Below are 23,020 nucleotides of genomic sequence, written 5' to 3'. Positions count from 1 at the left end.
AAAAAAGCCAGAGAGGAATATTCCTGTAAGCACTTGTTTAGGTTATCCCACTGATTAACTGCTTTAAAGAGAGCAGAAGTGCCCGGCTTGCCCTTTTCAACAAAGACTAAATGATTCATTCACGCCTCCTCTCCACAGTGTGAGCACCCAGCATTTCCTCAGTCTCCAGCAGCTGGGAGGACAGAGGCTTTAATGAATCGGTACAGTTAAGTATCTGAAGGGAGGGCACCGAGAGGATGGAGGCACTGTGATGGAGAACAGGACATTCCCTCTCACTTCAGTAGGCTGGAGACACTGAAATCCTTCACTTCCTTTACTAAAACCTTGAGGAGTCTCTGCTGTTCCTAGACAAGTGCTTACAGATCCACTTGCAGCTCCGTTATTTTAAAATTATAATATCTCCAAGTTAAATCTGACTGAGATCTCTAAATAATTCCTTAGCAAGTTGATGATTAGGCTGGAGTTCTGTCCTTCAGATCCTAAGGATTATGAACAGAGACAGCTGAAAGATGGCTGTACTGATGAGCTAGTTTTTTTCCTAGCATTACTCTGCATTTATTGCTATGGAAAATGGAAAAGGTTTCCCTACCAAAATTCTTGGGATGTTTATTTATTTGAGCTACAATTTCTCCCCTTTGAAAAATGAGAAGGTTTCCTGAACAAACATCTAAGGATGTTTAGCTGGGCTGAAACAACATTTTCCTTGTGCTGGGCGTACAAAGAATACGAATAGGAGGGCTTAGAAAAAGAAACAAAGGGCTCTGGGGAAACAGAAAATATGTGAACACCTTGCTGCTTTGGCCTTAGATTTCATCTGAGTGGCATGGTCAAGTAACCAGATCTTGTTTATAAGGTGCAAATTTCAGCTGATAATATATGTGGCTTTGCAGATTTTTTTCCTTTCTAGTTGTGTAGCTGGAAGAATATTTTGCCTGTGCATTAAGCTAAGTAAAACCAGTTGTGCTAGTCTTTTTCTTCTTCCAGTGCTGCTCCACATAAATTACACAAATGAAGCAAAAACAAATAAAGAACCACTTTTCTCCTACACTAATTAAAGTCTAGCTAGCTTGTCAATTTATAAAACTTTGGGATCCCTTGGCTGGAGTTTCATGCCACATTTTTATAAATCAAAACCAGATGACTGCTTAATAAAGGTATTGATGTTTGGCAGAAAATGTAGGAAATGCCCGCTACAGAAATAAAAGGATGAAGTGATCCACTCAACAGCAGTAAAAGTTCCCATTAACCACAAGCATTCACTCTGAACATGGGGCAGCCCTCTTAATTATTCTTTTATTCCAAAACGGCCTCTTTTTTTTTTCTCCATTTGATCCAAGAACAATGTTTGTCTCCTGAAAGTGGGGGTAAAGAGGGAAAGATTATGGCATCTTTTTATGTGACTGACTGAATCACATTAAAAAAAGCAGATCCAGTAGTTTCTCAGAGGGCTTAGGCCTGCAAGATACCAAGTGCTCTGGCCAAGCACTTAAATGTGCACTTAACTTTTATGCATGCAAGTTGAAAATTAATTACTGGTTGAAGTGCTTTCCTGGCTCAAGGCCAACACTTTGCAGGATCAAGGCCATCTCATATAAAAATCTCCTGCAATTTGGGAGAGCACTGAGCATTGAAGGAGCAGTCCAATACACTAATTTACCATAAACTGGGGATCTGGAGCAGGAATACTTAGGTAATGTACATCTCCACTGTGATAGAGAGAAGAACATATTCGACTGACAGGAGCAATCTGTGACCACTTAGTCCAACTTTTTCCTGTTTTACAAGCCCTCTCTTGACTCCCTTCTCCCACCTGAGCTCACAGGCTTGCCTCTACAAACAGCATGCTCAAGCTGAAAACAAGGAACAGCTCTTTCCACTGAGAGCATCTCTCCCATATTTTTGCAAGTTGGAGAAGCACCAGGTTAAACCACCCTGCCAAAGCCTGGCAATGCACAGGGCTGCTAGCACTGGAGCAAATTTCATGTGCAACAGAGAGCAACCTAGGAATAAGCACTCTAAAGGACTTGGTAACTTTCATCTTTTATCTTGTGAAGTTATTGAGACTGTACTGAAGCCAGAAACACAGAAATAAACAAAGGCTCCACAACTGTTCTGAACAATTTTTTACAAGGATACAGCAAAGCCAGAGCCAAACTCTTGCAGAGGTGCACAATGACAGGACAAGAGGCAACAGATGCCAGAGTAGGAACATGGGACATCCTGATTAGATACCAGGAAAAGTATTTCTCACCACAAGGGTGGTCAAACACTGGAACAGGTCACACAGAGAGATTGTGGCATCTCTGCTCTTGGAGCGATCCAAGATTGAGCTGGGCACAGCCCTGAACAACCTGATCCAATCAGACTTGCTCTGAGCAGCTAGCCTGATCTCCAAATGATCTCCAGAGACCCCAGGCTATAAAAACAACCTAAGTTATTTTTTCAATCTACTGCAAAAATTAGACTGCCAGAGTTTGTGAGGATTTTTAACCAGAGTCTCCAATGTGTATTGTGATACTGAGGGATAAGTGCAGCGCTTCATGAGACAGAGTATCCTGCAGAGACCATTCAGTATCACTGAGCACCACCACTCAGTTTGCTTCTGAAGGAAAGGAAGGAACATTTCACTAGCTAAAAGGTCTTAAATCTCAAAACATGTAATTTCTATCTGATCATTTTCAGATAGAAAAACATCTGTCTATCTATCTATCTGTCCCAGACAGTTCCACAAGGCTGTGTCAGCACACTCACACCCAAAAGCCTGTATCAGAGAGGGCAGACAGTCCTTCCTCTTCTGAATAAATGGCTTTGATCAACTGGGACTAAATCACAACAACAAACACTCGGGACACGTTGTGTGTTTCTCCACATCCAGAAGAAAATCAGTCCTTTGAGTAAACTCAAGATTCAGTGGAGATTGTTTCTGGGCATTTCATTTTCCCCTTGAAAATGAAGCCATAACACTCCCAAAGCATGTGAGGCCTTTCTTCCTAAGGAGCAGTGTACTGGATATTGCAGTGCTTTAGGTGTGGATTGATACAGTACCACAAATAAGCAGGTCTTGTCCATTATTCCTGCAACAGAAAGCTGAGATTGATATTTATTTCAAACGTTCATAATATATTATTTCTTGTCTCTTTACAGAAATACCCACAGCCTATAATTCATGAGGTATTCTGAACAATATTTATCTGTATCTCAACAAACCTGAATTTATACAGAGGGGTCAAATACTCAAAGCACAAGCCAGCAGCATCAGGCTGCTCTGTTTCACTGATCACACAGACCATGAAAGCAGAGAGATTTCTTACTTTTAGGTAGACCATCTTCTAGGTCTATTTTAAGTAAGAAATCTGCCAGCATTGTTTAATTATCTGCTCTCCAATATTTATATTAGGCAGAAAAATTATGACATACAACTTTATTTTAGGATATGTAAACAAAACCAGAGGTTTATTCAGCCATTACCCTGCAATACTTCCTGAGAACATTCATCTTCTGGCACATAGCTGTCTTCTTTATGTGCAAACAGAAAATGGAAACATCATTTTTCATCTACGACTTCCACAGAAAATAACTTATAAATTCCACCCTGTGTCCTCAAAACAGTTTTAACTCAAGTTTAAATCACAAGCAATGGATGCTTAAACAGCCTATTTGCATGGAATAATGAAAGGCAGATTCCCACATGGCAATGACAAACCCATCCTTCCAAAATCCCGGAGTTCCCTTCTCCCAGCACTCCAGAAGAGATGAAATCTAGGATCTGCCATCAGAATTGCACACTGTGAGGAGGGATGGGTACAAGGAACTCAGCAGAATTCAACTGGGAGTTCCCCACGCCAGACAATTTCATTCCATGTCCCAGTAGAAGCAGTGCTGTTACTGGACATGCCTTAAGTGCTGCACATCCGTCCCCTCCTGATCTGCCCCATGCTCTGAAGCCTTTGTAAAGAGGACAGAAAATGCTTTCATTGCTTGACCATTTATCTTCTCTCTGCCGTATGTTTAAAAATCAAAACACTCTTCATAATGTTTCATAACACAGCCAGAAAGTAATACCTGCCTGTAATATTCTGCAGATTTCCATTTTATTTCATTTATTACCCATATTATACTAGCACTTAGTGTCTGCAGAATACTGGCTGCCATATATAGGTACATTAGTATATATATGAAAGGATAATTGTAGACACAGGTAGAAAACATAAATAAAGACATCGTTGTGGGAAGGGGAAATCCTGACTTGTACCTGTCTGGTCACCTCACAAGGTACCTGATGCTCCAGCATGGCTGATGTTCTTTGCTAAGCTGCTGGATCATCTCGGAAAGGTGCTGGCCAAAGGGTTTGGGATCCTATTTTAGAGGAGACATTCATACAGGATCTGCCCATGCAGCACCTGCCTTACATATGTGCTAATTCCTGCACTGTGACCTCCACCCATTTTTTAGAAGGTTTTTTAAAAATGAGCAGGGAGATGAGGGCACTCAGCTTCCAATACAATTAACACCACTGCTGTGTCAAGATGCACTACATTGTTTTGGAAGCCTAAAGGAAGTTTAGACAATGGGAGCAAATGGATGTAGGGAAAGGGCAGGAGGATCCTGAGTGCTTGCTTTTGACAAGTTTAGCACAAGCATCACACACGTTTAACATACTGCAAAATGTGGCACCACAGAAAGATGCAGAGCACATACAATCCATCAAGCACACAACATCTTAGGCATCACAAAGTGAAAACCATGACATATTGCACAGAAAACAAAACAGCATGTCTAAGACATTTTCCCTACATGTCTCCTTTGGGCTTTTCCAGTGCAACACGTCCAGTTTTTATCCATCTGCTGGGTCATAAGAGCCCTTTGACAGGCCAGATTTAACCATAATTGACAAGAAATGTCCCAGTGCTTCTTCTGGCTCAGATCCTTTGTACTAATATTTTATGTTAAAAAAAACCCCCAAAACGTAACAGAGAATAATAACTAAGGTACACATGGGATTTAAAAGACAATATGTATTTTTAAACACCATTGCCACCTAAAATTAATTTCAATCAACCAAATTTGATGAATAATACAAAGACCTTTCTTTTCTCTTGTAACAAGACTGTACCACTTTCCTTCCTTGTATTTCCAGTAAAGCACTTACCTACTTTCTATTTAAGATTACTCTTTTCCCATATTCTAACCTCAAACCAATAGGTTTACTTGTAATATTATTCTGATAATTTCTCTGCTTCTGGATAGACCAGGGAGTTCAGCAGCCCACTTAACATCATTTAGACAAATCCACACTCAAAGTTACATTTCAGGACCAGAAATACCAAGTTTTAATGACACAGTGACACTTTAAAACCAGTCCCACACTAAGCCTGTCACAGTTTAATCAGCACTGACTGCTCTAAAAGATTTACCAAGACCTATTATCAGCAAAATAAGGGCAGTTCATATCAGAAAAAATGTACTTTTACTGCTGTAGTTTATGCAGTTCTGTCAGCAAATACACTGCAATATCCTCACAAAACCAAGGATCTTTTTGCTGGTGCTGAACAGAGATTATTTTACTTTTTTTAATTGAACCCTTTACAGATCTTATCATACTGGCTTCTTGTACAGATCTAAGTTTAGTCTTTAGATGTGGTTAGTCAAATTAATTTGCATGATTATGATTGTCTGCTATTCTCCTTGCTACAGGCTGACACTCTAAACAACGAGTGAAGTAATGAGCTCATCAACTTGTTTTTAACCATCCAGGGATCTAAACCAGCCTTTTCCTCAAATCCAGACCTACCTGCTCTGCAAGGGAATGAACTCTGCTGCTCTGAACATCTCAGCACAAGGTGCTTATGCCTAAACTATACATATACAGCTAATGAGGAGAAGTGGGAACTTGAAGAGAGGGATTTTTGGATATGTGTTATTTATTAGCTCGGCATCTGATGCCTCTTTGAACAATACAGCTTCCTCTCCTGGAAATGTTCACACATCTCCACCAGGATGGGGATCTCAGGTGCCTAGCTGGGTTTAGGCAACTCATTTCTCATGCCTGGAACAAATGAATTTCCTACAACTGGAACACACTTGTGAACAGCACCTGGAGTGATGTGGCACAACGCAGAGGGATATCCACAGTAAACCTCACCTTTGTGCCAGCACTTTTGGATGGCACTAAGAAATGACACCGTTTCTTCACCAGCTGGCAGAAAAAAAACTACTTTGGGGATGTGTGCAGGGGCAACGTGAATTTCCTTGGTGCCACTCCTGCACTCAACTTACTTGAGCAGGTTGCCAAGGTTGAAGAGAGCTCGGTTGTGCTGGGGGTTGAGCTGAAGGGCCCGTCTGTAGTAGTCCTTGGCCTCCACCACGTCTTTGGTCAACGTCCCCAGGTTGTTGAGAGCACTTGCGTGACGAGGGTACAGCCTGGCAAAAATGGAACAGCAATGAAAGTTACAGATGCTCATTCATCTACAAATAAAGCTGATGTGGCTGACTCTGCCACCAGTGCTGTTTGGCACTCAATAGAGGGAAGAATGTCAGCCAAAAAACCCTGTTTTCCCTTAATTTGCTGCGGGTCAGATGGGATCCTGAGGACCCTTTTCAACTCCCAATCAGATTTCCTATGGTTCCTACATATCTCCAGGGCAAAATGGAACATTTGGAAACAAATGTTTGAAATAGAACAAATTGAAAACCTATTGTACCCTTCAAGCAAAAGGCATAGTGAATAAAGCAGCCTGAATGTTTTTATTCAAAATGCTTTTGCAACAGGCAAGAACTGCCTTGTCAAAAAATATTTCCATTGGAAATATGTTTTGATATACACAGAATCCAACACAACACTGTTTAAAATTATTTGTTGGGGTTTTGAAAAATTTTTTCACAATAAAACTGATACAAAGTGCAAAAGGAAACCTGAAATCAGCTGTTGAACAATGCTTTCAGGACCAAGCAAAATGATAAAAGAATCTGGAACCAGACTGTTTAAGAGTATGATTTCTTGAAGCTTCTTGTAGTATTTGGTTCAGTACAGTTCTCCTTTTATCTGACCTGTTGATCTTCACATCTGCCTGTTTCAGTTACATCACTGAGCCCAAAGAATCTCTGTTAAAATTCTCCATGAATTAGGCAGCAGGTCATGGTCCATTCAGCAGTTTAAGTTCTCAAAGTTCTGCTCCTACATTAATATTTTAGTTTGTAGGTCTTTTACCAGAAAACTCCAGAGGTGGAAGTGATCCATGGCTTGATGAAAGCCTCCAGGACCCTTTGTGTGATAGGTAGGTGAAAATTGAGGGTCATTATGATAAGGAAATAAACTTTTGACAGATGTCCACAGAGATCCCTGGAGACCAGCTGTGTGAGAAGGTCTGAGGCTCTGGGACCAAGGCATCTGACAGTTCTTTGCCTTGGGTCCCTGATCATGGGAAAGTGATGTGGAAAATGACATTAAAAGTAGTTGGCCATGAAAGCACAGGGTGAGAAGCATGAGAAGGGGCATTTAAAGGTAGAAGGGATTAAGATTCTATAGTATAGCCTGACTAAAGTTTGCAATTGTTTTTAATCCAAAACCACTGTGGGTTTTTGGATTTTTTTTTTTTGCCTGGAGTTTTTCACTATGTCAGTTCAGCCCTAGGATTTTCTGTGCTTAAGTACCATGAATAATTTAGCATTTTATACACTGCTGCAACATTTGTATCAGTCACATTTTCACTCCACAGCTCATAAATTATTTTGGCAAGGTCTTATTTGGGGGTGAAGCTGAAAGCATTCAAGGGAACTCTGGGAGAAATGGGCATGAACCACTAACAAAACCAGGATGTTTCCTACCATTAAATAAGAGAAAAGCCAGAAGTCCTTTTTTTACCTAGCAAACAAGGACTGCAAAGGCACACATTTGAGGAGAAATTGTTCAGGGATGCAGCCACGTGTTTTTTAAAAACTGGCCTGTTATAATAAGAGGCAATAAATGTAGTGACCATCACCCATAGCAAATAATGACTGTGGAGTGCGAACATCCCTCCCACACAGGTGAGCATCCCGCCTCTCAGAGGTCACCACCTGGGCTACAAGCCCTCAGGAGCACTGCCCAGTGTCCACACTCACCCCCACCACCTGCATTCACTGCTCCAGTGACGTGGGAAGAGACCCCTAGCTGAACCTGTCACAGAGGAGCAGAGAGGAGTGAATTTGTGGTGAGCTGCAGTTAACACAGAAACAGGATCACATCCTTCAATGTGCCTGATGCATTTTGGGGTCAGAGAGGCTTCCTGTCCTTGGAGAAGCACCAGTAAAAGAAAAGATGATGATGAGAGTGTAGTGTGGAGTCTTGATCTTGGCCCTCAAAAACATTTGTCATCTGGTCTAAGTCTCCCCAGGTGAACCAGGCTGGGAAAAATGCTTTCCAGAGCAACAGCAGGGGAGGAATGGAAAGGGCCAAGCTGGCTTGCTCTTCAGCCCTTGGGATGCAGCTCTGTGATACCTTGACCAGAATCCTGAACATCTTAGGGCAAATGACCACAGGCTCAGTCTTGTTTCCCATTTCCTCCAAGGGATTTTGACATTGTTTTGGACCAAGAAAAAGGTCTGGGAGTTACATTTTTCAGCCTTTTTTACCAGATGGCTATGATAAAAGTGTGCACTACTTCTGTCAGTACTCACACATGAAACAGCTCCAATATTTGACATGAAGTCACTTAAGTTACGAGTGGGCAAAAGATTTCAGACAATTCTTGGGAAAGTCAGAAACAGATTAACATTTTACAGCCCTAAACCTGATGTTTTTTCTCTCAAACGTTCAGAAATTAATTCTGCTCTTGGCCTTTAGTGCTCCTGTGGCATTTTAGGCCCAGGAGATTTGCTTGCACCAATCTGGAGTGGAATGAAAACTCAAGATTAAAAAAGGGAACAGATTTCACCTTTAAATTGCACAGTTCTGACCAGCAGCTCCATAAATACACTTCTGAACTCAGTGCTAAAACCTCTCAACAGCAAATCACAGGATGCAAACACGTCTCCCATGTATCCTGGGCTCTATTTCTTGTGTTTTACATTTATTCAACATCTCATTGCCCTTTCCAAGAAATTTAAGTGAAAACCCAGAACCTCAGCAAGCACAAATTACCTGCTTAGCATCTGACCTGAAGAACTTACGACATCTGCAATTTTGCATGTGTGAACAAAAGTTAAGAGAAATTCTGACCACAGTAAGATGAGGTGGTGGTGTTGGGCTTTGCTGCTAGGGTTCAGCTCTCTTATTTTTCTCTAGATATTTTATTATTTTTATTATTTTATTATTTTTAATATTGCTTTGTTATGGTGGTAGATCAAGCCACCACTTAACTGACTTCAGCAGAACAACCAAGCCTAAGAGAGCATTACCTCTGGTAAGGTAGCCAGAGCCAGAGTCTGAGCCCATGACCATCCACATGCTGTTACAGAATCATTGAATCATTGCATGTTTTGGGATGTGAAGGACCTTAAAGACCATCTGCTCCAATGCCCATCCACAATGGGCAGGGACTCCAACCAGACCAGGTTATTCAAAGCTGCATCCAACGAGGCCTTGGACACTCTCAGGAATGGGGCATCCACAGCTTCTACAAACAATGTACTCCAGTGCCTCAACATTCTGCAGTAAAGAATTTCTTCCTAAAATCCCATCTAAACCTGCTCTCTTTCTGTTTGTGCTGCTTTCACACCACCCTCAAATAGTTCCCAGGAGTGGCCCAGGCCTGAGCCCAGATCAGGGCTTGGTCCCAAAAGCCAACTTGGACTTGGCCACTGTCTCTCAAGGATACAAACATTTACTGAACACTTCCAGGACAATTTATGCCAGGGGACCAGATCACTTTTTTATTTATTAATATGGATGTTGAATAAAGGACTGGCAGCCCTATTTAAACTGCCCTTTGTTCAGGCACATCCATTGCTGTTATTAACAGTTCCCTGGGAATGAAAACACAGCAGAGCAGTCTTGGGGCAGGATTTACACAGGAGCATAAAACTTGACCACAAGTTACCAAATGAAGCAACATTCACTCAAGAACTTTCAAAATGGTTCTGCAAGACTTGCAGATACACCAAGCTCGTTTGCTTTTGCTGCAGGTGATTTGTTGTTGCAATGAAAGGAGACACTTGTACTTCTCCTGGTTTGAAGTTACCATCAGCAGATTGGTGCTGTTTACCAAGACTTTGGAATTGATCTCCACGAATCCTGATACTCAGCTTTAACTTGTTTTGGTTGCAAGCTCTCTAATGCAAACATTGTCTCTTCCCTATTTTTCACTCATATGAAGAATTTATTTACTTCTTAGAAGGGCTAGCAACACATACCAAGGCAGGAAGGTCTCCAATTAACCTGGAGTCTCTTCGTGCCACAATGATGACAATACTCAGAATCCAGACTGTATTTTATAAACCATCACTCTGAAAACACTGGGATGCAAGAGATCAATTGTTGGAACATATCTAGCTTGTTTTGCAACTTCTCTCAAGAAACAAAGCTTTCTATCTGGACATAGATAGGGCTGTGTTTTCTTTGCCACTACCACTGATAATAGTAACAGTCTGCAAGCAATATCCTCCTTGCTATGCATCTGATTAGGTAGAAATTCCTCTAGGCTTCACCTAATCAAATGCAAGTGCTGCATTATTTATGAAAGAAAGCTGAATTTCATTAAACTTATTCTACAAGTAGCAGTTCATGTAAGAAATCAGTTTATCCTTTCCTTTAGAAATCAGAATAATTTTCTTTAAAAATCTACATTCGAGGATAATTATAATAGAAGTCTTGAAACAGCAAAATTATGGGAAAGCAACTCATAAAAGTATATTTTAAAGCAGATGAAGATTTCATTTCTAAAGAGAAGACAAGTGGGTTGTTTCCTTGCTGTAGAATGAATAATTCAAATGGTTCCTCCAATGCTGTATCTGCAATTGTCAGAATAAATTTCAGCAGCCTTCCCTTTAACTATCACAGGTATAGACTGCACAAGAACTCCTGTTAGTAATTATCCCCACTTCTTTCAGATTAGCAAAATTCCCTCTAATACTACTGAACAAAAGCCCTACTGACTTGCACAGTCAAGAGATTTCCAGTTTCCCAAGACAAAACCAGGTATAAAACATATACAGTCATCAAAATGCTGATGACCATTTATTCTGTGTTTTCATTTAACGCCACTATTACCTGAAACATGAGGGTTTTTGAAAAAAATTTGAAGGGCTTTGTTTGGCTCCATTTCTGAATCACAAGACAATTACAGAAAGAAGAGAAAGGGATGAAATTTGTTGTCATGACTGCAACCTATGATCCACCAGGAATTTTAATTCTTTTAATTCATATCGAGAGAGACCACTTAAACAGCTGGCAAGCTCTGCTCACAGTCCTGCCTGGTCTGGTGCCAGGGGTATTCAGGGGGAGGAAGGCATTAGTGTGACAACTACCCACTTGCTCTTAAGGGCATTATGTGGTTTTTGTGCAGCCATTGCTGTGTGGATAGCAAGCAGCAGGGGATGGGGCCAGACTAGCATGCAATTAGCCTGGAAAACTACCATGGACAGCACAGAAAAAGCTGCAGTGTCATCTTTCAGGGGTCTGGGCAGCCCCCTACAACCACTTCATGATAAAAGAGGGTATTGAAAGCAGCCCAGAGATGCTTCTCAGAGCTGGGACAGCCGTGACATGTCACATGAGGGTGACACTCTTCCTAATGCCCCAGCCCTTCATCACTCTCCAAGGGTTGAAAGCACATTCTCAGTGACTTACAACATGAGTTCTTATAACCATTATAAAACTTGTAAGCAACTCTGGTCATCATTAACCGAACAGCCATGTCATGGCAGCAGCAGCAGAAAGACAAAAAAGCTGCCTGCACCATCTTGCATAGTATTCAAAGAGAGTCCAAGCATATTAATTTCTTCTATAAATTAAAATAATAAGGGAAAAATAATAAAAAAATAAATCATTCAGTTGGAGAGGTCTAGTGTGCCTGGTTTTTGTTAACACATCTTTTGATTAAATAATGCATTTAAACTTAGCACTCACAGAGACCACACCACCATGGAGGCAGCTGTGGTAAGTCAGACCCCTGTGCTGCCCTGACAAGACAGGCTGTGTTACCTCTCTGTGGCAGGAGGAGAGGAGAGCCTGAAGAGCTCTGGGCCACAGCTCTCACCACTCCTCCTCCATACAAGAGGGCACTTCTCTGACAGCCACTCTTGGCTCTCCTGGTGCCCCTCCAGCCCTACCACAAAGCTCAGCATCCACGGGGCTCCCTGCAGCCACATTTAGCACAGGGACTCAGGCCTTAATTACCCAGGCCCAATTACTTGCTGGCAGCACGGCAATTTGCTTTTAAGGCACATTTTGCCCATTCCAATATATACTGTAATTACTGGCATTGTTTTGCCAACTAAAGTAAGAATCTTATATGAATAACGTTTCTATCTGTGCCAAGTTTTAATACTGCCCATTTTATATTTACTCCAGCATACTATTTCAAGCCAATTTTCCAATTTTAATATTACATCACACTCATTTTCATGTATTTATGTAAGTTCTCAATAAAGTTCTATGTCAGGCTGAATTACAACATGATCTGATGTAATTCTGAGACCAGTCATCCTTCTGGGAACAATTCTGCACTGGCAACAACTCAGGTCATGGCCTCACGATGGCACGACACCTTGTTTCAAGAGCTGCTCTACATGATGTGGAGATGTGGATGGCAGATCCTGTGTCTTCCTCAAAAAGGTTTTCAATTTGCAACATTTTAATTTCTTTCAAGGACGGAGAGGTGATCCTGCAATATCAAACAGCAGCCGTTTTTTTCTTGAAGAGTTCTAGCAGTTGCATCAATATTTCCTCAAAGGCAACACCCTTCAGCATGGCAGAAGGATTGTGGCAGGCTGGTATTTTTTGTATTTAAAAAAGCACCTGGAAATCCTGTTGAAAGTCAGGCAAGTGAGAGTTCTAATGCTTTCAGGTTCCTTTGAAAACCTCAGGCATAATCTTCTTCAATGAAAGCGTGACAGAGCAGTGAGACTGGCGGCTGTACGCAGCACAGCCCGGAGCTGGGAATTACATCACACCCATTTCCACACACTCAGCTGCCAGGGGGTCCTGACACAGTGCCAGGCATAAAACAGGGAGTGATCCTACCCCAGCCTGGTGCTGGGGGCTCACAGGGCATCCCTGAGCAGCACTGTGGGTCCTGCTGCACGGGCCAGCTCAGCTCCTGAGGGAGGGAGGTCCTGCCCAAGAAGTCAGTGCAGGGTCATCCCCAACCAGCAGTGCCTCCAGCAGGACCTTGATCTAACCTGGGATCTCCAGAGGCTGACTGGTATAAATAGCAAGTGCTGAATCACAGCCAGGGATCAGTGGAAGGAAGGAAGGTCCTGGCTCCATGGCTTTGATGTGAAGGCTGACCTAGAACAGAGGCTAGGCAGAGCTAAAGAATAAAGCAGGTATTTATTAGAAGGCTCAATGGATACACCTTGGGCAGCACAAGAGCCCAGCCAGGGCTACACCCAAGATGAACCAAAATGATCACCAAAAATGCACAACCGGTCAAGGGGTCTCACACTTTTATAAGTTCTGGTCCATTTGTATATTGGAGTTCATTGTCCAGTCACAGCTTCAGCTTAAGAAGTCCCATCCTTCTTGTTCTCCTCTCTTCAGCCCAACGTTGTTTCTGCTCTTGGGCCTGAAATTTGGATCATTTGTCCTTGGTCCCCAGCTAGAGAAGGAATTGCTTTGTCTACCTACTCTGTGCAGAGAGCTCACCATCTCCCAACATGAAGCTCAGAACTACACACTAAAGCAGCCCAGAATCTGAAAAATATAAAAGCTAAAACATCAGCTTCTCCCCCTGCCCATCAGCCAGGAAGAGCAGCCCACAGGTGCCCTGCCACCAGCAAACCCCCTCAGAGGGGTGAGCCTCCCAGGCTAAACTGCAGAGCACCCTGATATTGAGAGAAACCTCTCCAGGACAGAAATGGGGGAAAAAAAATGAGAAGCTGAATAGATTTAATCTGTACATTGACAAAAGCCTTGTGAATTCTTGACATCCATTAAGGAAAAAATACCCCCAACCTACAGCAATATCCAAAAGCATGCCATTCAAATAACCAACCAGTAGCACACTAAACAATATTATAATTTATAACTTTTCATTAGATTTTGAAACTTGGGCAGGGGTAAAGCCTGAGAATTAGAGTTGAGGAGAAAAAACAGGATTTTAAGTCAAACAATATCAGTGCTAAATATAAATAAATAAAATCTCTCCTGCTAAACTTGCATGTTCCCTGAATTGACGAGGCAAAACAAGGTTATCCAACAGGGCTGTCTGCTTATCCTCTCATATAAAGAATTTATACAGGATCCATGTAAGTCCTGAAAAGCCCAGAAATCTCAACACTCCCAAAGCCCAGCAAAGGACTAATAATTCACAACATGCCTGACTTATAGACAGTGTGAACAATGCAAGCACCTCCACAGAGCCCACAGAATCTTCAGGGACCCCACAGCAAACAAGAGACCATCAGGTGAGCCCTTCAATCAAACCTGGCATGAGGGGATACAATAACAACACACTCTCACCAAAGCAGATGGGGATGGAATCACCCAGGTGCCACGGGAAGCTGCACAGCCCCATACTGAACAGTTTTCATCAAAACAAGGACAGCAGGCTAAGAAAAAAGCAGTGGCTGTGGGAATGAGTAATCAACCCTTGGATTTGAGGTTATCATTAGCCAAAAGTGAAAGGTAGACTTGAACACGTGCAAAATACAGTCACAAGTTTCTCTCTGCACACCCCACAGGAGAATCAAAATAGATGCCTTGTCCCAATAAGAAAACATTTTTAATTAGGGGAGCATTTTTCATTACCCAGATATTTTTTATCAGTCCCCAATACATAAGAAGGCAGAGCTTTGATGCAGTTCTGAGGAAGGCTATGGAGTTGTCATCCTCAGAGATGATGGGGGCTTTTTCCTAGGATGATGAGTTTGAAAAGCCAGCAAGTCCTTGACAGGCAGCACGAAAGGACCTGCATCCACAAGACCCCAGGTGTAGGAAGGGACCCCACCACCTGCAACCATCAGTGTTCAGGGCTGACACATCCATCTGTCCATCCCAGCAGGCACACCCAGCTCCTATGGCTCTAAATGCACACACACTGTCTCTGCATCAGGGCTCATGGTTGCACATATAGCAGTTCTGTTTCCAAGTAAATAAAAGCCTGTGCATTGATCATTATTTTGTCACTAAAAAGCAGAAAAACTGAGCAGAGCTGGAGCAGCCCTCAAAACAGGCAGGGATTATCACTTTATAGAGAACAGGTTCAAAAGTAAATTACACTCACTGAAGTAATTTGGCCATTGTCCCATGCAACGTGTTGTAAAGGCCATTAAGACTCTGATTCAAATTACAAGGCAGCCCTTTTGGCCATCAATTACCATTAAAACACTCGACAATTCTGTCCAGCTTCAGGACAGCCACCACATCCCTACACAGTACTTCTTAAGCCCACTGTCAAAGCTCAAATCAGAACACCAAAAGATATTCCCAACTGCCTGGACATGATCCATTTCCAGCCCATAATATCCACTAACAGAGAGTATTACATGAAATCTCTATGAAGATGTTCCAGGTTTACTCCAAGGGCCCAACCTAAGTAATATCAGAGTGTCAGAAGGGCACTCATGGTTTTGGGAGCAAAGGCAGCCACAGCAAAGCAGCAAATGCACATTTTTTACTCACTGTAAAAACAGGCTAACAAATGGTGCTGGTATTTTAATTCTTCCCAGAAATAAATCACAGATGGTATCCAAGGCCACCTGCAGTCCATGCTGAGAGGCATTTTAAAGGCAAATACATTGACACACACACATAAAGGGCTGTAAGAACACAATTTTTTTTACTGCATGGAGAGTGCAATTTAACAGAATTTAAACAACCCCAGATACCGTTGATTTAAGACATATAAAAACCCAGCAGGAGGGTATGTGGGAAAGGTTAGGAAGAAACCTGAGTCTTCCTTACAGCATTAGGGCTTTATTTCTAAAGTGTAGTGAGGTGAAAGAACAGTGTTGCTTTTTTTCTTTTCTACCCATTCCAGCAATGCTATGAACCAATTTTGTTCCCTCAAATGAGGGATACAGATAAGCTGCTTACACTGTTTTCCCTTCTCCATCTAGCCTGTGTTTGAGTACTAACCATGATGTCATGATCTTTACTGATGCCACAAACCAGCATTCCCATTTCCAGGCTGTATGCAATGCCCTAAGATGTATTACTTGCAAGCTCTGCGAGAGCCAGACCACACAAGCTGCAGGACCAAATGTTTCCATACTGGTTTCCCTGCCTCCTGGCCCACTCTCTCCTCTCTCTCATGCCTGAACAGCAGAATAGCTCCCTGAACTACAAAGAAAACCAGTCTAAGAGTTCCTACTTCCCCCGTTCCAGAAGATGCCACAAGGGGAACTGAAGGTTTCTGCATGGCAGGCGGGTCCCCTTCCTGCTCTGTTTGGTCAGCAGCCTTTGGCAGGGGAAGTCCAAGGGGAGCTTGTGGCTAGGAACCTGTTGATGGACGTGCACACACAGAGGTAACACTGCAGCACTCTCAGGTACACACACCAGTGCATTTATGTAAATAAATCCACAGTATCACATTGCACAAGGTGAACACCTCCTGCAGGACTCTGTACTGTCAGGTATGTTTTAACATCCAGAAGGCAAACATGAATTTTTAGATGATGACCTTTTTCCAGACACAGAAATGCAGCACAGAACTACTATTAGCATATTTATTCCCCCAACTCCAGCAAGGAACTCAGCAACCTCCTTCAGCCCCACCCGCTGATGCTCACATTGATCTGCCTTCCATGGGAAGCACTGCCCTGGAAACAAACACAGAGGGATGGTAAGAACTGCTTTGGGAATTAAAATGTTGAATGAGTGCAATTATAGGAGGTAAGGTGAATCATTTTTCTCCCCTCCATTGTTAAAAGGAGATTGATTTAATTGATAACGAACGTTCACCAATCGGGTTTTAAGGCTCTGCTGTTTTTCTCTCTCTGCATGTCAGCCCATGTGCATTGCTGAAGGGCAGTATAACAGTCTCAACAGTAACATCAAGTACATAAGGCTGGGGAGAGCAGGACAAAAGCTTGGTAACTCCAAACACAGCAAAAACGTCTTCATTAGCACATCAGTGGCTGTGGGACAACATCAGAGTTGTTCTTCATATTTGAGTGAGGTAGTACAACCTCATATTCTCACTCACAAATGGGAGACAAGTGGTGAGATAAATTTCAGGTAAGATCAGCCCTGTTTGATGTCCAGGAGCAGAGGTTCTCCAGAATTCCTAACAACAGCCACGAATCTGCAGCAGAAGCAGCAGCAAGAACGTTAAGGCCAGCTTTCAGAATGGCCATGGTTGAGTCACATCTCAGATGGGCTATTTCTGGCCTTTACTTTCTGAAGGAAAAAACCCCAAGGATCTCCTGGAGTCACTACCATATGTCAGGCAAACCAGTGAGGCAGTCTAATCCAGCAGTGTGTTTTTCTTGTTTTACTGTAGATAAGCTGAAAGGTTTATAACCCACTGTACAATTGCTGAACACCAGCTGTTTGTTGGGGCTGTTTTACGGGTAACTCACCTCTGAAGGGCTCCATTTCCATTACCCTTTTAAGAACTACTTATAGGAAGAGCCTTTCCTTCATATAAAGAATTTTTGTTCTCTTCATTCTCCCCATTCTCCAATTCATCGTTCTCCATTTTTGCATTTCATTTCAGTGTTCATTTCCCCCACTCTTGGAGAACATAATTAGATTGCACTAATTACCCAAGTCCAGCTAGGTTAGAGTGTTGTGTCACTGGCCTCTGGGCTGGGCTGGGGAATGAGTTTTCTGACGGGCCTCCTGCAGTTGTGGTTGTTGGGACTGATTGCCAAGTCTGCCTTGGAAACCTGCCCTGCAGTTCCACTGTCATAGAAAACACATTATTCTCCTTCACCACTTTTCTGCCCTGAAGCTAACAGAGGTACACCAACACTTGCCAGCAGCCAATCCCACCTGTCTCTGAAAGCAGGAAAGGGGGCAGTTAAAGCACTGGGGATCAACTTTCCCCAGATTTAGTACCAATTGCTAGTATTTCACTAGGTAACCTGTGTGCACTTCAGCATCCTTTCCCACAGTTACAGCTTCCCAGGAGGAAGGTGTTGCTTTGCTGAGCAGACACATGGCACCCAGCACTGCTGGCAGAGCAGGAGCCCATGGAAGTGCCTCCTCTCCTTGGTGGAGCTGCTGGAATGGCAAAGTGCTCACAGTTCAAGCAGCAGCGCGCAGACTGACAAGATCACTTTTTGTTTATTAAACAATTAAACTCATTCACCAGAGATCAAGCAGAGCTGCACTGTCATTTGGCACCAAGCTGGAATAGTGGATGAGCCATCACCCACTGAGGCAGTGCAGCTCTCCCTTTCCTGTCTCCCAGGAGCTCCCAGGCAGCAAGCCGTGTCCTTATCGACTCCATTTCCTTATTAATTCCCTATTGATCTGCTCACTGAGCACTAGGCAGAAATAATATTTTTATCTTCTGTACTCTTGGCTGTGCTGCCATTGGATTGAGAAGCCTCCTGAGCAGCTTGGGTTTTCTGTAACCTGGGGAGGATGGATCCACCCACACTCACTGGAAGAGCAGGCACTCAGTGAGGGATACCTGTGGGAAATCATAAAAGCTTGTTGTGAGAATACCTCAGCTGCTGGTCTGCCTACTCCCTGACATGGAAATTTACAGTGCTAATTCATCTTTCCAGGTCAAGCCAGTGGCCAAAAATACCCTGAACCATCAAATTCTGCTCAGGATATTACAGCTACTACTTCCTTCTCTGTAATGATGGAGACTGGTCTACATCAGAGCAGTCTGTGGGAATGGGGAATCAGATCAGACATAGCAGCTGTCTTCTGTGATACCTGGGTATGCCCTGCCACAGTATCCACCTGAGGCTGCCTGTCCACACCCAGCAGCTCCTCCACTGCTTCAGCACAGCCACCAAATGCAGGCACCCAGCCAAGAGGCTGCAGGGCTCACACACAAACCCTGGCACTGCAGAAAGGATCTGACTGTCTGAGGGGAAAGCACAGGCATCACAGAATGTAATTCTCAACAGAAGAACTGTGCACTTTTAACTTACACTGTTCTGTTGCTCTTTACACAGACCCCAGATAATTTCCCTGTGCTAGGGGGGAGGAGTAAATATAAGGAAAATGTAAGTGCAGAGATATGCTGTGACAGGAACAAGTAGTGCAGCTTCCCAGTGATGGAGACTTCCAACTCCTGGACTGCACTTTTAGGTCAAAAAGAGAATGTGCAAGGTGAGTTTCACCTTTCCAAACTGCCAGCTAATGCTGAAATTACTGAAGCAAGTTGAGTGCTAGCACCAGTGAGACACCAAGCACCTAGAGAAGTGCAGGGGCTCTGTGGGGCTCCCAGCCCCAACAAGGCTTCAGATGCTCTATAAACACCATCACCATGAACAGTGCTCTGTAATACAGTGGAGAAAATGTTTGCAATCAGTTCTCAAAACAGACTCTTTCATAATTGAAATACTGCAGAGCAGAAAACGGCATTATAATTACAATAAATGGGTGCTGCTGAGTTAGAGAAGATCTTTTGTCTGCAAATCCCATTTACACAAGCAGAGGCAATGGTGGTAGGAGCAGTTCCATTACTCTGTGCACTCCACCACAGGGCTTGGATAATTTTTGTCAGTCCCTTTTCTTTTTAACTTGCAATGGGCTTTACTGGTAACTTGGAAGAAGTTTAGAGACCAGATACAGGAACAACTGGAGGACTCCAAAACCTTGTGATGCTGAAAAAAACAGCACCTATCAAGGAGCAGGTTAAAGGAGGAGTTCATCACTCTACAGAAAACAGAATTTTGGTAATGGAATCTTCAGTGTGGCATTGAAAGGTGTAAACAAATTCAATGACTGGAAACTGGTGTCAAACAAATCAGTCTAAAAATAAGGGAGGACATTTTCAACAGCCAATGTAATTAACCTTCAGTACCATTTACTGGTGGTTGTGCTGGATTTTCCATTGCTGGAAACTTTAAAAAAATAGAAGGCTTTTCTAAATGACTTCCTAAATGCCCAGCATGGCAAAACAGAACAGGATGTTGCTCAAAAAAGCTGGAAATCACCTTCACCCAGGTTCAGCCCCTCCTCAGTGACAATGAACTCCTGTCCTCACAGGTCAGCCTGGGTGGGCTAGGAGCCCTTGGAGAGCTTTTTATCATAACCCTGTCAGCTGGCCAAGAGACAAAACATACATGTAATTTCTGGAGTTTTCTGTCACATCACATGTCAGGAAAGAACATTTCTTCCACCTCCTGGCATGCCCTATGGAGCTGAGCTCTGCCCTTGCTGTCCATCAGAGCCACTCTTCACCTTGCCTGTCCTTCCCAAACATGCTTCTATTCCTGAAAACACTATCTGTGCACTCCATGCTTGCCTTCCCTTGCCACCATGCCATCCCCCCAGCCCTTTTCCTTGCATTCATTCCCCAGAGGGGCTTGTCCTTTCTCCCAGGTCCCAAGAACCAGAGGGGAGAGGTTTGGGGATCTAGGGTGAGCTGCTTGATGCATTGAGCACTGCCTGGGGCAGCAGCTGAGCTGCATAAATGGGAGTGGGAGGAGGAAGAGGAGGGAAGCTGCCCACAGGGAGTGACCCCATCTGTGAGTGAAGGGAGGGTCCTCCACAGGTACCACAGGACGTGTCCAAATTACAGCCCAGCCCTGAGCCCTGATTTACCATTCATCTACAAGCAAGGCAATTCATCCTGCTGCCTCAGCTTCCCCCTGAGCAGAACCTCAGCAATGATATCTGCCCAGTTACTGCACAGGGGCATTTTCAGGATCAATTAGTTTAGCATTCATGCAAAGCTCTGTGGACAGAAGCCTCAACACAAGTAGTAAGTACCATTATTGTTACTGCACTTCAGATGGCTACTGCACTGACATTTGCCAGGCATGCACCATTAACAATTTACAAAGATAAATGGGCCAGGAACCTGAAAATGCATTTAGGACAACTACCTCCTGCTTACCAGCATACATTCAGCTGTGTAAATGACACCTCATCACTCAAGGTGTAGCTATGGTAACATTTCTATCTCATGTACTGAAGTGCACACACACACACACACACGTGGAGCTGGAGGGAAGCCAGGCTACCTCATTTCATGGCACACAAACACCGAGCCAGGGAACTTTCCCAGGCTCCCAAAGCCAAGCTGCTCCCCAGGAGCCAGGGATAAGGAGCAGCCAACTCACCCCATGCCTGCCAGGAAGGAGAAGGGTTAACAGCAGGAGCCCCCCCAGGCCCCTGAGGGACTTACTTGAGAGCAGTTTTGTAGTGGTAGATTGCTTCAACGTTCCGGCCCTGGTCTTTCAGAAAATTGGCATAGTTGTAGTGCACCTTGGCGTTGTGGGGCAGGGTTTTCACTCCTGAGCTGTGAAGAGGAACAGAAGCAGGACACTGTGAGCAGCCAGGTTACCCCACCCTCCCCTGGGTCCACCTTCTTCTCACAGCCCCTCCCTTCTCCTGAAAAGCTTGCTGGCAATCCGAGCACCTCGTCACCTCCTGTGCATTTGTGCCAGCACAGCTCATGTTTTAACTCCCAGCTTGTCCCCTGTGCCAAGTGCCCCAGGCAGACATCAATGTGTGGCAGCAATTCAACTGATCCTGGTCACTGTCACTGCAGGCACTTCCAGCAGCAACACTGCAACGCTCCCTGTGGCCAGAGGCTGCTGTATTCTAAAATCTGAATTACTGAACTGAAAGACCAAAACCTAAATGGTTAATATTTAGAGGGAAAGCATGTAGTGCTTTCTAAAAACAGGGTCCCTGCTTAAACCTGAGTGTCCTGAAGCATCTTATGAAAATCTTGATTTAAACCTGGGCACTGCAGATACCAGAAAGAGGGTATCTTTTCCATGTGCATCAGCCACTAGATGGAATGCATGGCATACTCCAAGTACCAGCACATGTGCACTGCTTAAGGCTGAGCACAGTGTGCCCAGGAGGTGAGGGCTAATGGGGACTCTAACCCTTAGGTGGCAAAATAACACTCTGGCATTATAATACATGACTGAGGATATCTGGATACACAGCCACCCCATCCCTCCCCTCTGTGTCCCCTGCCACGTGTAGACTGAACTCAACACTTGGAATTAATAATGAGGGTACAAAGACAAAAGCAAGCATATGCTTATTCACTTAATTGAGAGCACAGAAAGCAAGGTACACATTGCACAGCCAGAGGAAAGGCTGTTTCAAGGTTAAACAGAGAAAGAAATCACAGGAGCACGTACACTGTGGAAACATTTCTCCTGCAAGAATCCAGAGGAGCCAGTGCTCTGTTTAATGGGGGAATCCTTTCCAGCACATAAACAGGGGCTCTCTGAGGTAACGGGAAATAAGGATGGATGAATCTGTTCATGTAAAAGCAGACAAAGTGTTGTTTCGTGCTTACAAGCAGATTCCTGCCAGCTGCTCTCTTTTCTACTCCCAGCATCTCCAACCCTTCTACCTCAGGTAGGAAAAGCAAGGACTAGAAAATTCCCAAATCTTGCTGCTTTGCCTTGTCTGCCTCTCCTGTTTAACTTTGGTTAGCACGGAAGTTAATTGTAATGAGACAGGGTCACAGGCAGCCCCTACGGTGGGGGGCCCCTATGACGGGGAAAAATGCTCCCAGAGCTGCAGAAACCCTTTGAGGGGGATTTCACTGCAGAACTGAGGAATTGCAGTGGCAGTTATGGTATTCTTTTGGTTATCTGCAGCCAGTGGCATCCAGCATCACTAACATCACTAACACCTACTTGTGAGAGCTTCCAAAGCTTCGCCCACAACTGCCTTGCAGAGTTCAGCTCTACACAGCCACGGTTTGCCTTCTAAAATTAAAAATACACCTTGCATTTGGCTTCCTAATCATCAGGAATTTCCAAATTACTT

General features: G+C 43.6%; 1 protein-coding gene across 1 annotated transcript in view; it reads right to left on the bottom strand.

Annotated features, from left to right (window-relative positions):
* The window catches only part of TMTC1 (transmembrane O-mannosyltransferase targeting cadherins 1), a 139,975-nt gene that overhangs the window by 19,594 nt on the left and 97,361 nt on the right, over positions 1-23,020 (bottom strand). The window contains exons 11-12 of the mRNA XM_030238180.2: positions 21,405-21,518; positions 6,277-6,420 (exon numbers count right to left, since the gene is read on the bottom strand). Coding sequence (XP_030094040.1) covers positions 6,277-6,420; positions 21,405-21,518 — 258 coding nt within the window. The remainder of the gene's footprint in view (positions 1-6,276; positions 6,421-21,404; positions 21,519-23,020) is intronic.

This window comes from Serinus canaria, chromosome 1A (assembly GCF_022539315.1).
Source record: "Serinus canaria isolate serCan28SL12 chromosome 1A, serCan2020, whole genome shotgun sequence".
Classification (NCBI taxonomy): Eukaryota; Metazoa; Chordata; class Aves; order Passeriformes; family Fringillidae; genus Serinus; species Serinus canaria.
The sequence above is the reverse complement of the archived record's forward strand: the minus strand, read 5'-3'. Positions and strand labels throughout refer to the sequence as shown.